General features: G+C 37.2%; 1 protein-coding gene across 2 annotated transcripts in view; it reads left to right on the forward strand.

Annotated features, from left to right (window-relative positions):
* Positions 1 to 17,462, forward strand: part of CERS6 (ceramide synthase 6) — a 320,581-nt gene that overhangs the window by 100,568 nt on the left and 202,551 nt on the right. For both annotated transcript variants that reach the window (XM_024243197.3, XM_054549443.2), the window contains exon 3: positions 8,213 to 8,343. In XM_024243197.3, the coding sequence (XP_024098965.1) occupies positions 8,213 to 8,343 (131 nt within the window). The remainder of the gene's footprint in view (positions 1 to 8,212; positions 8,344 to 17,462) is intronic.

Here is a 17,462-nt window from a genome sequence, read left to right on the forward strand (position 1 = left end):
TAAGAACTAAAGAAAGAAATAGTTGGTCAACAAGAGGAGGTAGAATGTGAGCTGGTAGAGTTCAGAGAAAAGTACCAAATCCATCACAGAAAAAAAGACAAAATTGGGAAGAAGGCAGGAAACACTAGTCACTGCAGAAAACTCAGCAAAGAATATGGAAGATAGAAAGAATAAAACCGAATTAAATGAAGCAAACCAAAAAGAGCTACAAAATGGATATATAGGCCAAGCAGATCCAGCATCTCTGTAATAGGAATCCCTTAAGGAAAAGCAAAATAAAACAATGAATTAAAACAACTTCTGAGATATAATTCAAGATTTTTTTCCTAAGATAAATGGAGGTTTATTTTAACATGTTAATAAAAATGTAGTGAAAATGGGCCCAGAAAGTTCAACACTAAAACTTACATTATTAAAGTTGCTGGACTTGATAAGTAAAGAAATACTTCACTGAGCAGCTGGGCAAAAAATCAGATCTCTTTTTTTAGGGAAAATATTATGTAATTGTAGGCCTTTCTATAGTAACATTTTCAATATTCCCAAGGAAAATGTGAACTAAGAATTTTATATCTAGCCAAATTGTTTTTACTCTGTAAAGGTTATAGACATCATGTTAGACATCTTTGAACATGAAAAAATTTAGGGATATTATTCCATGAGTCTTTCTTGAGGAGACTCTATTAAATCATTAATTTTAGCTGACCAAGAGATCACTGGGAATGTTTGTAAGTTTTGAATATATTTAAATTGTAGTACTAAGAAAGAAATCTAAGGAATGGTGACAGACAGAATGTTAATGTTCTAGGTTCTCGCAGTGTAGAAATGATACAGCAATAACTGAGTAGAAGGGGAAGAAGGTGGGAGGCAGAATCAGTTCACTGATTGCATGATCTCTAAGAGTTGGGAGTCAAAGCATATCAGTGAAAGCTGGCAAATCATTGGAAGTATATGCATATTTAATACTACCAGAGTAAATGCTAAGAAAGATAATATTATTGACTATTGTATTATTGGGTGGTGGAGGAGAAGGAAATAAGGCTACTTTAATAAGGTGGAGGAAATAAGGCTACTTTAAATATTGCTAATTTGAATTATTAGAGATGGAAAAGAAAGAGTCGTATGGGTAACCACCAGAATAAAAATTACTCCCAAAAGGAAAAACAAAAAACAAAAAAAAAAATGTAGTGAAGTGTTTTTTAAAATCATCAAAATGGAAAGTAGAACATAATTAGAAAGAATAAACAAACTTATAATCATATTAATACAGATAAATGGGCTTAATTCATCTAATAAAAACTAATTCAGGCTTTGGTTATTGGTATGGGTCGAATTATTTTCCTCCCCAAAATGTATACATTGAAGTCTTCACCCCTAGTACCTCAAAATGTAACCTTATTTGGAGATAGGATCTTTACAAAGGTAAATTAGTTAAAATGGGATTATTACGGTGGGTCCTAATCCAGTATGCCGGGTGTCCATATACAAACAGGACAATTGGACACAGAGACAGGCATGAGGGAAGATGCTGTGAAAAAACACAGGGAAAAGACAGCCATCTACAAGCCAAGGAGAGAGGCCTGGTACAGATATTTCCCTCACATCCTTCAGAAGGAGCAAACCTTTCAACACCTTCATCTGGGACTTAACAGCCTCCAGAACCATGAGACTATACACTTCTGTTGTTCAGGGAACTTTGTTACAGCAGCCATAGAAAAACAATGCAGTCATGAAAAAAGTATGTGAGGGGCACCTTAAGACAAAGTAGTAACAAATGTTGAAAATAAGAGCATAGGTGAAGGTATCCAGGCACATATAAATAACAAAGTAGGATTTCTAAAAGCATTAAATGAAAGGAAGAATTGGCTTTTTATTGTCAGAGGATACAATTCATGATGAAGATAAAATAGTTATGAATCATATATGTATTAAATATTAGTGTGTCTGTATATTCATAAAAAGGAATTGAAGAAAAAATGGAAACACAATAGAAAGAAATTCTGATTTACCTCTGAGGCATGATAGAGTCAGTGAGAAAATATAAAATAGAATATAGAAATTCTAAGGAGCATAATTAGGAAGATCTAAGGGGGTACATTCATAATCCTATATTCTGAATGTAGAGACTGTACTTTCTTTTCAAGTAGCTATTAAATACTTACAAAAATTGATGCTGTATTATGTTAAAAAACTATAATTTTTAAAAATTAGGCATGATTTAATACCAGAAATTAGAAAACAGAAAAATCAGAAAACAAAACCTCTTCCTCCTGAAAATTTATAAATACTGTCTTAGTAACTGTTGGGTAAAATTGAAATTTCAGAGTATTTAGAAAACAGTGGTAATGAAAGTACTACCTTTATGTGCTATGCTGCAGAAGTGCTCGTTGAAAACTCATACAGATATGGAAAAAACAGCCACTTGGTTAAACATTAGAACAAGAACAACAAAATGAATGGAGATAAGCAGAAGGAAGAAAGTAATAACGATAAAGCTAAAATCAATGAGTTAGCAAAACTATAACTGTAATTTTTTTGACTTATGTAAAAAAATTAATCCCCCAATCCTTTATTTATTTATTTTTGTTTTACCAGAGGCAGCTAAATCGACTAAGAAAAAAAAGCAAGCACAAATAAATGTTATGATCAATAACCACAGAAACAGGAAAATTAAGAAAGTGGGGCAGATGTAATAGAAAAACTTGCATAAAAAATTTATTCTAGGAAAATATAATTGACTCTGTGTGTGTGTGTGTGTGTGTGTGCGCGCATGCACGTGTGTGTGTGTGTGTGTGTGTGTGTATGTAAAGATCAAATTAAAAGAACTAAACTGCAAAAAAGTACCAGGCTCAGATGCTCTCACAAAAGATTTTGTTTTTCATTAACCCAAAGCATTTATTGAACATGTAGGTATATATTTTTTTCTTTGCTCAGGTGATTAGCATTTTAAAGATGTGGAGGCCTAAATTCATACCTATAATATCAAAAATTATATGTGCTCCGTCTTCTTGTTTATTGTGAATATTTAAGTTGTGCAATAAAATGTTTCAGTATACTTACACATAGTGACATGGTTACTATAGTCAAGCAAATCAATATGTCATCTCACAAAAAATTATAACATACTCTTAACAGGAGATAATTCTCTTAAACTGTATCAAAGCATAGAAAATTAAGAAACCCATCCAGCTCTCTTTTAATGTAACAATAAGACATTAACATCAATGCCTGACAAAAATTTCAATAAAAAACAAAAGCAAGACTGGAGACCAAATTTTGTTGTTAATATTGATAAGGAAATCCTAAATAAAAAATTAGTGAACTGAACCTAGTAACACATTAAAAGAATTATTTATAATTTGATATAAAAATCTATATAATTCATTTTATGAGTAGATCTAATGAGAAAAATACATCACACTCCATGGATGCTGAAACTTGCCATCTTTCGATTAAAATAAATTGTCTAAGTGGAGATAGGTGGTTTCTGCTACATGACAAATATATTTGTATCATAGTCCCAAACCTGGCCGCTTACTTTCTATATCTATATTTCTATATTGTGCCAAATTTTACATTGAACTAGCAAGGAAGAGAAAGAAAATAAAGTCATAAAAATTGGAAAGTAGGTGACAAAACTATTGCTATTGTGAAGAATTATTCATACATAAAGAAGTATTTATTGAGTCTTACTATAATCTAGGTACCAGTGAAAAAGGATACTAAAAATTTATTTTGTTTATGGAGCCTACATTTCAGTAATATGCTATTATATTATTATGTACCTGAAAAATGAAGGGAATCTTGTGGAAAACTACCACAGATATAAAATTTTGGTACAAAGTTAATAACCAGAAACCAATAGCTTACCTATATATAAGCAAACAATAAGCATTAAAAGATCTAAGAGGCTGGACATGGTGGTTCACTCCTGTAATCTCAGCACTTTAGGAGGCTGAGGTGGGAAGACCTCTTGAGCCCAGGAGTTTGAGACCAGCCCAGGCAACATGGTGAAACCTTGTCTCTACAAAAAAAAAAAAAAACAAAAAAAAAACCAGGCATATTGGTGCACACCTGTAGTTCCAGCTACCTGGAAGGCTAAGGTGGGAGGATCACCTGAGCACGGGGAGATCCTGGCTGCAGTGAGCTGTGATGGTGCCACTGCACCCAGCCTGGGCAAGAGAGTTAGACCCTATCTCAAAAAATAAAATAAATAATAAAAGATTAAGAAAGTACCTTATTCTCAGTAGAAACCTAAAAGAATAATATAGCTAGGAGTAAGCATAGCAAGGTATGTGCAAGACCTGGATGAGGAAAATTTTCAAGAACTCTTGAAGGACACAAAAGACAAATTAAATAAAGATGTTAATTCACCCTATGTTATGATCTTATTGAAATAGTATGATCTTCTTGAAAATACTAACAGGGTTCCTTGTGTGACCATTTGTTTATTTTGAAAATAGATAAGCTAATTCTGAAATTCATATAGAAAAAGTATAAAGATTTCTGAGAAAACTAACTGTATAGTACTGGTACTGGCACATGAATAAATAGACCAATGGAAGAAAAGACTTGGATTTTTGATGGGGGAAAAGATGAATGGTATATGAGTAGCCATCTGGAAACAAATAAAGTTAGATTCATTCCTCATACTCAATACCAGTATGCATTCCAAATGTACTAAAGATTTGAATATAAAAATCAAAACCCTGCATTTATTAAAAGGAAACCTGGGAGAATCTTTTGAACATTGGGAATGAGGGAGACTTTGCTAATTATGACTCCAAATGTAGAAACTATAACAGAAAAGATTGATAAATTCAAATATATTTTTATCAAATTTCTGGAAGTAAAACAAGCAAAAAACATCATAAGCAAATTCTAAAATGCAAATGACATACTGCAAAAAAGTATGCAGCTTTTGGTACAGAGAAGGGTTTAATCACCCTAACAAATGAAGATGCATTACAAATCAACAAGGAGAATACCAAGGAATCATGAAAAAATAGGCAGTAGATATGAATATACTCTTCATAAAAAAATGGAAATACAGTTGATTTTTGAAACACATGATAAAATGCTTATCATAAAAAGAAAATTGAAACTGAGATCCTGTTTTAGACTGGAAAAAAAGGAAACGTCTGATATCATAGTCTGTCAAAGAGGCTTTGGAAAATGGGCACTCTTGCTTGTGAGTATAAATTGGTAAAATCACTAGTGAGAATAACTTTTCAATTTCAAAATTAATTACAAATGCATAGACCCCTTTGATCTACAACTTTCACTTTCAGGAACTTAGAGAGAAACATGTATAAAATGGCCCGGGTAAGGTTATTTATTGTAGCATTGTTTATAGAACAAGCTCAGAAGCTACGAAATGTCCATTAATAGCAGAATGGAGAAATAAATTATGGTATATCTCTACAGCTCTACAAAAGAATGAGAGTGTTCTATATATAGTGAAAAGGAAATATTTCAATATACGTTGTAAGGTAAAAAACCCAAAGCCCAGAAAAATGTCTGTAGTATGCAACTATTTTTGTGACAAGGGGAGATACAATAATATATATTCAAGTTTGCTTATATTTGCATAAATCTTGGAAAGAAACTGATTTAGGCTGGGCACAGTGGCTCACTCCTGTAATCCCAGCACTTTGGGAGGCCGAGGCAGGTGGATCACAAGGTCAGGAGATCGAGAGCATCCTGGCTAACATGGTGAAACCCCATCTCTACTAAAAATACAAACAATTAGCAGGATGTGGTGGCGGGCGTCTGTAGTCCCAGCTACTCGGGAGGCTGAGGCAGGAGAATGGTGTGAACCCAGGAGGCGGAGCTTGCAGTGAGCAGAGATTGCACCACTGCACTCCAGCTTGGGTGACAGAGTGAGACTTCGTCTCAAAAAAAAAAAAGAAAGAAACTGATTTAATAATAACTATGGTTATCTGATAAGAAACTGATTTAATAATAACTGTGATTATCTGACAAGAAGGGGAGAATAGGGATTGAAAGAGCCAGAACAAAGTTGGAAGGTGAAACTTCGGATAATTTTAAATTTTTGCACCATATGAATTTTTTCTTTATTAATAAACGTAGAAAATAAATTGAAATTAAAAATGAATTCCATTAGGATAATGGTGTAGCCAAGGTATATTGTAGGCAATGATTTTTCTCCTTCCTGTATTTTTGATTAAAAGAGACATCAAAGGTGAGTGTAGATGGTGTCATTACTACAACTAAAAAAAAAGAACAAAAAACCTCAAAGTTGGCAAATAACACTTATACGCACAAGGTCAGCACATTTTGTACCCTAAAGTGATTTGCTGTGTTTTCTGGGTGTGTGTCTGTTCTAGTCAGTTCTGACTGCTGTAACAGAATACCATCAACTGGGTGGCTTAAACAACAAATATTTATTTCTCACAGTTCTGGAGGCTGGAAGTCTGAGATCAGCATGCAGATGTGGCTGAACTCTTGGTGAAGGTCCTCTTCCTGGTTGGCACATGGCCATCTTCTCTTGTATCCTCACATGGAACAGATTGAGAGAGAGAGCATGCAAGCATGGGCAAGCTCTGTAGTGTCTCTTTTAATAACTTCTAATCTAATCCGAGAGGTTCACCCTCATGATCTCATTACCTCTCAAGGGCTCCACCTTCTAATACCATCACAATGGGCATGTGGGTTTCAACATACAAATTTTGGGGAGTGCAGCATTCAGTCCATAGCACTGACCCCTTGAGCTGCTTGAGCTGCTTTTAGAAAGGTATTATATATATATATTTCACCCTTATTACTTGAAGGCTGGTCAGTGTGCCTTCTTCTTACCCCTATTTTTCCTGATCACTTACATTAAAGCATTAGTATCAAATCAAAGAAAGATTAAATAAACATAGTTAATATTAAGCAAAGACATAATAAAGGAATGGCGCTCACATGGCTTAGTTTTGTTGTGTAGTAGGTCACCCTCATGTGATTGTTGGCTAGACATTCTCTAACACATTGAATAGAGGGGAAGGATAGTGTATTAGTCCATTTTCACACTGCTGATAAAGACAAACCTGAGAGTGGACAATTTACAACAAGAAGGAAATGTACTGGACTTACAGTTCCACATGGCTGGTGAGACTTCACAATCATGGCGGAAGGTGAAAGGCACATCCCATATGGTGGCAGACAAAAGAGAACTTGTGCAGGGAAATTCCCCTTTTTAAAACCATCAGATCTTGTGAGACTTATTCACAATCACGAGAACAGCACAGGAAAGACCTGCCCCCATGATTTAGTACCTCCCCTGCTGAGTCCCTTGGGAATTCAAGATGAGATTTGGGTGGGGACATAGCCAAACCATATCAGATGGGAAAGAGGAAAATTAACATTTACTGAGTTTTACATACAGTTTCACATTTGGTTCTTGTTGCAATATAATTTAAGTTGGTAAACAACGTTTTCTTTTTTACAGATGAGGAAACTGAGGCTCAGAGAGGTCAATGGAGTGAGGAATTAACAAGTGCCTATCATTTCAGGGCCATCTCTTGCCGCTTCACCAAGTTTACTTTTTTCAAGTAATGCATAGTCTTAGTAAAAGACTTGATGTGGGATACAGTTAAAAAGGGATGACCAAGAAAACGGATAGAAGAGGAATGTGTGAAAAATGGGGACAAAGTATGAGAAGGGGAAGAAAGATAAACTGTGTTTGGTAAAAATGGTACCTTAGGCTTAAATGAGGCACTTTGGGATTTTTTTCCATGCTTTTTGTCTCTACTACATTATCCTGATATGTGATCATTGGGTAGCATTTTGTTGTTGTTGTTGTTGTTGTTGTTGAGAAAGTGAGATATTTGAATGATACCTCTTTGCAAATTTACCTTCAGTGAACTCCCTTCCTTTGAAGGCTGATGGGGCTGACTCAGCTAGTTGGATGTTCCATTGAATCTTTGTTGCCCTTCGGGAAGCACATTGCTGATGAGGAGAAGTGCAAGCATTAGAGCAAGATTCATGTTTCCAAATGTTGTTTCATGAGTAACTTCTTTTGTCCTAGTGGTTATTTTTGTTCATGCTACTAGTGGAAGGCCTTGGTCCTCAGAGGTAAATATAGAAATCTCAGTAGCAGATAGTAAACCATAGGGGGAAAAAAACCCCTCAGATATAGACAAGAGCAGATCTGTTTATGGTGAAAATGAAAGTGGATTGAAAATTATTTTTCTGGTACTTTGTTTCATAGCATCCTGATGAAAAGAGATTGGAAGGCCTCTCCAAGCAACTGGACTGGGATGTTCGAAGCATTCAGCGCTGGTTTCGACAAAGACGCAATCAGGAGAAGCCAAGCACACTGACGAGGTTCTGTGAGAGCATGTAAGTTGCTGTTTTTCTTTTTGAAAGAAAAGCCTAAGTACTCATGCCAACCCTGAGGTGAAAAATAACAGATCCATGCAGGCTTCAGCAGCCCTTAAAAAGCTGCAATCTGGTGGGAAAATAGTTCAGGAAAAACACAGGAAACAGTAGTTTGTAAGAATTTGTGATTTCCACTTTGGATACAGTAAATAAAGTTCACTTCTTAATGGAGTTTCTACAAAGTAAGCATATTATAAAACGATCTACAATGGTCTTTTCAATCAGTCATCTTTGAAATACAGCATTAAAAGTCGTTACTTTTATAGATGTGGATAGTTTGAATTTTAATAAAGGCAACTTAGGTTCTTCCTACTAATAAAAACTGAGATATTAGGATATATTATCAGAGGGTCGTGACAATCTTCTGTATTCCTGGAGATTTAAGAAATGGCTATATTATATTTCTGGGTGAGTTTAATGAAGCATTGCTTGAAGGTGGGGGATGGAATTGAAGTCTCTTCCATCTCTGAAATGTGAACTTTATATAGTGTATAAATTATATATCAATAAAGCTGTTAAAAATATTAAAAGACCCACAGAGAGCTCTTCCAGCACAGTGATATTTTGAAGTAGTGATACTTCATGCACTTACCTATAGGAAAACCAGAGAAAAATACGTTGAAACGTTGAGAACATCCCCAACAAAGGGAAGATGTGCCTGGAGAGTCATTACCCTATGTGGTCTTCATCTTTTGGGTGTGACTGTTCCTATGTCTTCTAACAGTTCCTCAATTTCTTCTTTCGGGAGCTTTTTCCTGACACCTGGCCATTTAAACAATAGTGCTTTCAGTGTAGCTCTCTTAGTCGCAGGCCCTTTCTGTTTGGGGTTGAAGCTGCATTTTCAGCTTTGGCTTTCAATTATGTCAAAAAAGTATTTCAGTGTGAAGGGGTGACCTTCCCCTCCACACCTGTGGATATTTCTAGTCGGGTGGGACGAGAGACTGAGAAAAGAAATAAGACCCAGAGACAAAGTATAGAGAAACAACAGTGGGCCCAGGGGACCGGCACTCAGCACACCAAGGACCTGCACCGGCACCAGCCTCTGAGTTCCCTCAGTTTTAATTGATTATTATTTTCATTATTTCAGTAAAAAGGAATGTAGTAGGAGAGCAGGGTGATAATAAGGAGAAGGTCAGCAAAAAACATATGAGCAAAAGAATCTATGTTATAATTAAGTTCAAGGGAAGGTACTATGGCTGGACGTGCACATAAGCCAGATTTATGTTTCTCTCCACCCAAACATCTCAGTGGAGTAAAGAATAACAAGGCAGCATTGCTGCAAACATGTCTCACCTCCCACCATAGGGTGGTTTTTCTCCTGTCTCAGAATTGAACAAATGTGCAATTGGGTTTTATACCGAGACATTCAGTTCCCAGGGGCAGGCAGGAGACAGTGGCCTTCCTCTATCTCAACTGCAAGAGGCTTTCCTCTTTTACTAATCCACCTCAGCACAGACCCTTTACAGGTGCCGGGCTGGAGAACAGTCAGGTCTTTCTCATCCCACGAGGCCATATTTCAGACTATCACATGGGGAGAAACCTTGGACAATACCCAGCTTTCAAGGGCAGAGATCCCTGCGGCTTTCCGCAGTGCATTTTGCCCCTGGTTTATTGAGACTAGAGAATGGTGATGACTTTTACCAAGTATACTGCTTTTAAACATTTTGTTAACAAGGCACGTCCTGCATAGCCCTAGATCCCTTAAACCTTGATTTCATACGACCCATGTTTTTGTGAGCTCCAGGTTGGATCAAAGTGGCTGGGGCAAAGCTACAAATTAACATCTCAACAAAGCTTGTTTAAAGTACAGGTCTTTTTCAAAATGGAGTCTCTTATGTCTTCCCTTTCTACATAGACACAGTAACAGTCCGATCTCTCTTTCTTTTCCCTACAAGTAATTGTATCCTTAGAGGGAAACCTAATGTTATAGGAGAAATGAATGGAAGGCAGAAAAATATCACAAATTCCTAGGGATGGGTAAATATGGAGAACGTAAACAGGGTCTTTAGGAGGTTAGAATATTTATAAAGTCTGGAAAAACAACCTGGTGGATACAATCAGCAAAGCCCTCTCAATAAATGAACTTACTGGCAGTTTATGGGAGAAGGATTTATGTATCTAGGCTCCTGGTCAAAAGCCAAAATTGCTTCCCAGCTTGGCCCTGCCATATATCCAAAGGGCCTGGGCTCTGTCTTTGAGCCATGAGTCTGAGCAGGGGTGAAGTTGGGTCTCAGCACATGTCTACATGCTGAAAGTCATGTGCCATCTTTCCCTCCTCAGACTAACTTCTTTGGTAACTTGGTGCCAGCCCCTACTATGCTGAGTCTACTCCAGTTTCTCTCAAATACTAGTGTATTTGAGATTTTAAGATAAGCATCAGTCACCTGGGGATCTTGTTAAAATGCAGAATCTGATTTACTTGGTCTGGGATAGCAGCATTTTTAACAAGTTTCCACGTGATGCTGGTGCCATTGGTCTATAGATCACACTTTGTGTAGCAAGTACTAACACTAGAGCAGTGTCTATCTCTTCTCCATGAATTCAACAGATCAGTATGTGCATACCACAATAAATAAGACAGTCATAGTTATAATCAATTAAAAATGATTCTAAATGATTGCTAGTGGTATGCCAATGTGGAGGCACAATGATGGGGAAGAGATGGTGCATTAAATAACATCATTTCCTCCCTCAAGAAACTTGTAATAGTGTTATGGAAATACGACATAATATCTGAGTATGTGTAGGTCAAAGATAGATATTAGAAAATAACCAGATATGGGGCCAGACGCAGTGGCTCACCCCTGTAATCCCAGCACTTTCGGAGGCCAAGGCGGGCGGATCATGAGGTCAGGAGATCGAGACCATCCTGGGTAAAATGGTGAAACCCCGTCTCTGCTAAAAATACAAAAAATTAGCCAGATGTGGTGGCAGACGCCTGTAGTCCCAGCTACTCAGGAGGCTGAGGCAGGAGAATGGCATGAACCCGGGAGGCGGAGCTTGCAGTGAGCCAAGATTGCACCACTGCACTCCAGCCTGGGCGACAGAGCAAGACTCCATCTCAAAAAAAGAAAATAACCAGATATGTGTGTTGTAGGATTGATATGGATAGTCAGTAAAGATTAAAGGAAAAAGATCAACTGTAGGTTGGGGTGCACGGGGGGTTTGCTGGGATTAGAACTGGGTCAGTGTCAGTGGCCTTTCATCTTTCTGTTGTATGATATAGTATTGATGAAGTTTTGTTTTGAAACTCTCTTCTTCCTTGGTTTCTGAGTTGCCACTAGATTCTCCTGCCTTTCCAAGGCCTTTTGTTTGCATCATTTATTCTGTGTTTGCTCTGTGGTCTTTAATGTGTTAATGACACTCCAGATTTAGTCTTCAATCTCATATTTTCCTTACCCTACCTTCCATTCTGTGTGTTAAAATCATTTCCTCTCACCAGCTTCTTGCAAAGCCATGTGTACAGTGCAGATGTTTCTTCTAAGGCATCGTTCTGCCAGCTCCAACTGGCAGTTCTAATTTGCTTCCACTCCTGACTTTGTTTTTCCTATTGTTTTTGTGCTTCCGTTTTGTCATAGGCTGGAAACTCAAGTCAATTAGCCACTGAGTTCTATTAATTCTTTGTAAATTCGCCATTATAGCCCAATATGCTTTCATATGTCTGCTTATTTTTTTTATCTTGCATACACATAGACATTTTGTTTGCTACCAAAAATCCCAAATTATTTTTCTAAAATGCTACTATCTGCATGTTCTGACACTTTAAAATTTTGATGATTTTAAGACAAGTACAGGATAAATATTAGGTCCCTGAGCCTGATAACTAGAATCTGTCTTTTGCTTGTTTAATGTCAGTCACCCAGATGACATCTTCCTTCTAGAGGGTTGTGTTTTTACTGTCTGTGCCTTTTTCCTTCCTGCCTTGTGTATGGTGTTCCAGGCCAGGAACTTCCTCTGCCTTACCCATTTATCCCCTCACCATTCTTCAGATCCCAGGCCCTCTCTGAAGTGTGGCCTGACTATTGGGACTGGAGTGAGCACAGCTACCCCTGCATCCTTAGAGGACTAGGAATTTAACCCTGAATCACATGCTGCCTTATGTGGTTACTTAACTTGCCTATCTATTTCAATTCCAATTCTGTGTTGCTTGAAGACCACAGGGCCACATCTTGTTCTTTCATTTCTCTTAGTCTTTACCCCAACAGACAGGACTCTGCCAAATAAGTAATTTGTTATGACTGTGTGTTAAAATGGCATTGTTTTGGAAAGAGTTGCTGATCTCATTTGTCACTTTGCCCCTATAAATGAGTGCCTAATGTATACTGCCTTAGCATAAAATTTGTCTAGGAAAATTACCTGACTATGGAAAGCTCCATGCCAATTTTAAAGACAGAAATTCAGAGGAAAGAATGGGATGGCAAAGGAGAACATTTAGAGAACATCGTGAGGGATAAAGTAGAATTATAGTGGTCTGTGTATGCAAATGTGTGTCATACTTACCTATATAAAAAAAGATCTAGAATAGTTGTTCTTAACTAAGGATGCATTTCACAATCACCTAGTGATGTTTTCAAAATACACGTGCCTGAGCCCCATCCCAGGGTGTCAGGATGATGACTCAGGTGGAGTCTGAACATGTATATCATGGAAAAAAATGCCCCAAGTGCTTATGACACACATCCCTGGTTGAGAAGAAAGACAATTGCTGTTCAGAAATACTAAAAGTCAAATTAGAATACAAGAGAACACAAATTTGGAGCTTGTTGCCTGAGGGTCAAAATGTAAAGAATCTATAATTTTTATATTATATAAGTTCCTATTTTCCAAAATATAGAATTCCTTCAGGATAATTGCATTTCATCTTTCAGCAGTGTGGAATAGCACCAGTATGCAAGCCAAACTGTGCTTGTAAGCATCTGCAGGCATGTCCAATTTCTGGCATACCCATTACATGCAGATGGACTGAGTAGAAGCTGTTTAGCGAGTAAAATGCTAATACATTGACATGATTTTTTTTCTCTTGCTTGATGTCAGTCATTCACAGTCATGTCAGTTTTGATGAATACTTCTTCCAAAAGCATTCAAATTCTTATTGGCAACTGAAATAGAGAATTTCAAGAGAGAATGAAGAATTTATAAAAATGAGATGTCATGTGAGACATTTTAGAAGCAACTGGTTCCGAATGGAAGCAGGTGCCGGTTGGGATTATGCGTTTGGGCTGGTGAAGCTGTATCATCCTTCTCTGACAATTGCATCCAAGTGGTGGGTTTTTATCACTCAGGAGAATATAAAATAAATAAGATATTAAAAATATTTGCTGGATGTAACAGGAAGAAGCAGAGATAAGATGTCAGAATAAATGGCATTCCTTTCATTTGGACCCTGCCTGTGCTCATCATTTTTGAGTATCATGCAGTAGATTTCATAGCACAGGTCTGGGAGGAAATATAATACAGGGCTTTTATTTAAGCAGTCTCAAAGATTGGAAAGATGAATCTCCCATATGTAATCTGAAAATCTATAGCAAGGAATATTCACACTACTACTCAGTGATTTGAATTGGAGCTTACTCCCTATGCTGCTGAAGTTACGGAGTTTGTTGAGTAAGATGACAGCTTAAGATTCCCTTTTCTTTAGGAATTCCATTTTAGAATTGATACTGATTAAAACTTTCCCCCAATGCTGCCATATTTGTATGCTTCTGTATAGTGGCAGCAGACTCATCAAAACCTGGGACCCTTTCGAAACTGTGATTATTTCTGCAAAGAAGCCCTGTGATTTTTCTTAGTTTGTGATTCCGTTGAACGCGAGCTAATTCATCATTGAGAAGTGAATGGGTTAACCAATACTAACTTGGTCACCTTGAATCTAAATAGCAGTTTTTACAGCTGTTTATAAATTATCATTGCTATCTTGCGACCTTCATAGAAAGTGGAGCCTAATAATTGATGACAGGGGAAGGGAAGTGAGGTCATATAGGAAACAAACAGTTGAGTCTCTCATATTCCTTTATTTCAGATCAGTCTTTTATCTGAGGAAATAGTATGGGGAATATGTTCAACATGTTTTCATAAACAGCCACCTACTTGCAAAAAAAAAAAAAACCCTGAATATTTGTAAACCATTTCCATATATTCCATACTCTGGTGATGGACAAAGTTTTGCCAGAGAGAAAATTCAATTTTGATTATTTTCTCTATCAGACCATGACATGAGCATCAATTACAAAATTTACTGCCAAGATTCTCCTCATAATGAATGCAGTTTTTGAAGGGGGGAATAAGAAACTATTATCTTCTAGAGAGATGGCATCTTTGTTTTTCAGTACTCGGATACATGATCAGCAATGTGTAGATCCTGATTATAAGTCTGGGGAAAAATCATAAAATTGGTGGACAGTCTCTAGTTGTTGAGAAGTACAGGGTTGAGCTGTTTTGTTTCTGTTATGGTGATAGTTTTGGTTATTTTCCATTAATACAAAACAGTCCCTGGTTTGGAGAGCAACTTCTGTCATCCAGAGTACATTGTTATAGTCCAAGTTACTGCTCAGTGAATGTCTTGGTGTGCAAGACTATTACCTTAAACAGTTTTATATCTGTGGGTTGTATTCAGGTCAGTTTTAGCTTTGGGACAGAGGTCAGCAAACTTTTCCTATAAATGGCCATGAAATAAATATTTTAGATCATATGGACTTTGTTGCAATTACAATTCTGCTGCAGCATAAAAGCAGCCAGAGACGATGCAAATGTGCATGGCTGTGTTCCAGTAAAAGTGTATTTATGGATACTGAAATTTGAATATGTCATTTTCATGTGTCGTAAAGTATTATTCTTTAAAAAATACATTACAAAAAATAAAAGCTATTCTTAACCCATGGGCCATACAAAAACAGATGGCAGGCTGGATTTGGCCCTCTAGCCATAGTTTGCAGAACCCTACTTTAGGGTTATAATACTATTTGTGGTTCTTTCAGAGTTTCAAGGAGGAGAATATAGTCTCCTAGTGCTAGGCGCAGTCATCCATTTCTCAGAGTTTTGCCATTTAATAGAAAAATTTGAATAGTTCTGTAATTGGTATGCCTATCTCCAGTATTCCTGAGATATGGTGCCTTGATAGTGTGCAGTTTCATTTACCGTAGCCAGGCACTCTTCAGAGCTGTTAGTATCCTCAAGGCAGCATTGGTTTCATTACAGAAATTCTGAAGATTTATGAACCGGACTATGGACAGTCTGCTCTTTTGCCTTGAATAAGCCTTTGAAACATTGTCGCCCTCATTCTATTCCAGACCTACCATCTGTGGCCGGTGAACTCAGGTTTTCCATTTAGAACAAGCCTCACACATTCCTTGATGGCATATGGCTAGGCCTCTAATGCATGTGTGTTGGCTAATTAAGGAAAAGAGATTTTTGCTAAAAATATAAGACAGGCCATACCTTGGTCAGGCTGGCTGCACATTGGCTACTACTATGGTCTGCCTACATTTGAGTGGTCAGTTTTTATGTAAAGTCTAAATTTCTAAAGGCTTTTTAAATAATATTTTTTTCCAATAATTTTGTTCAACATGGAATTGGATGGTAATAAAGAGGACAGAATGTAGAGGAATAACTGAATTTATTAAGGCCTCATATTATTATTTAACCCAGTCTGTTATTTTTGAACCTATGTACTATTTTTTGTTGTTGTTTAATGTATTTTAAAAGTTATTTGTTTCTGATTTGGAGCAGAATCATGCAAATCCTTATAATTGATTTTGATTGTAGAGGATTTATAAAAGCCTACATAATGTTCATACAGAATTGTAGGGGGAAAGACTTCAAAGCATACCATCCAGAAATACATCCTTTATCATTTACTGCTTATACAGTGTCGTATTTTATACAGGTGCCCACACCAATGCTTACACATCATGTGTGTCTGTACTTGGCACCTGCCCTTCTTGAAATGTTTTTAATAGAACCAGCCTCATCAGAGTGCCTGAAGATGGCTGTAGAAAGGTTATGTTTTATGCTTCATCTTCAGGATCTGTAAGTCATTGACCTGTGGGCAGTAGTATAGTCACTTGTGCTGTCATATGACATATGCTGCATTCCTAAAAATGGCCACACCATGCAAAATCACACAACAAAACAAAATAACTTAGGGTTTGTGAGAAGAATGGGTTAGGGACACAACACTTGGAAATTTCATCAGTGACACTTTGAAAATAAGCTAGGAACCTAATAAAAACAAGAGCAGTTTTATACACATTAAATGGTTAAGAAATACATAGCTACTACAATAAATATGGCACGTGACCTTGAAATAGACCTAACATTTGCTTGTAGTGGCTGTTGCTGTGTTAGCTCAGGCTGTCATAACAAAATACCGCAGACTGTGTGGCTTAACAGAAATGTATTTTCTCATAGTTCTGGAGGCTAAAAGTCCCGGGTGACATAAGTTTGGTTTCTCCAGGGGCTTCTTTCCCTGGCCTTTCCACCTTGTGTGCATATCCCTGGTGTGTCTTCCTCTTCTTATAAGGACACCAATCATATTGTAATAGAGTCCTACCCTTATGACCTAATTTAACCTGAATTACCTTATTAACAGCCTCATCTCCCAAGGTAGTCACATTGGGAGGTAGGGCTTCAACATATGTATTCTGGGGGCACACAGTTCAGTCTATAACAATGTCAGAAGGGTGGCAGTGAGTTATTGTGAAGTGCTGGAAGGAAGAAGACCTGAAATGAGAGGGAAAGTTGCAATACCAGATGGGTGTGTCTCATAACTGGTGTGACTAAGGTAGCTTGGACATATTTGAAGAGAGTGTGTGTGTGTGCGCGTGCACACACGTGTGTGCATATATACTCCTAGGCCATTCAGTTCAGCCTGGTTCAGTTTTCTGTGTTCACCTAGTATTTCTGGCAGACAAAATCAGATATAAGCAAATATGAAATCCATGTTAGGCTCACATTAGAAGACATTCACACTTTTACCACAAGCCTGGTAGCAGGACCAGTGGGTCAGTATGGTGGTGAAGGCGGTGGGCTGTGGAGCCTGGGAGTCTGCATTTGAGTCTTCTCTCTGATAAAAACCTCGGGTG

Source organism: Pongo abelii, chromosome 11 (assembly GCF_028885655.2).
Source record: "Pongo abelii isolate AG06213 chromosome 11, NHGRI_mPonAbe1-v2.0_pri, whole genome shotgun sequence".
In the NCBI taxonomy this organism is placed as follows: Eukaryota; Metazoa; Chordata; class Mammalia; order Primates; family Hominidae; genus Pongo; species Pongo abelii.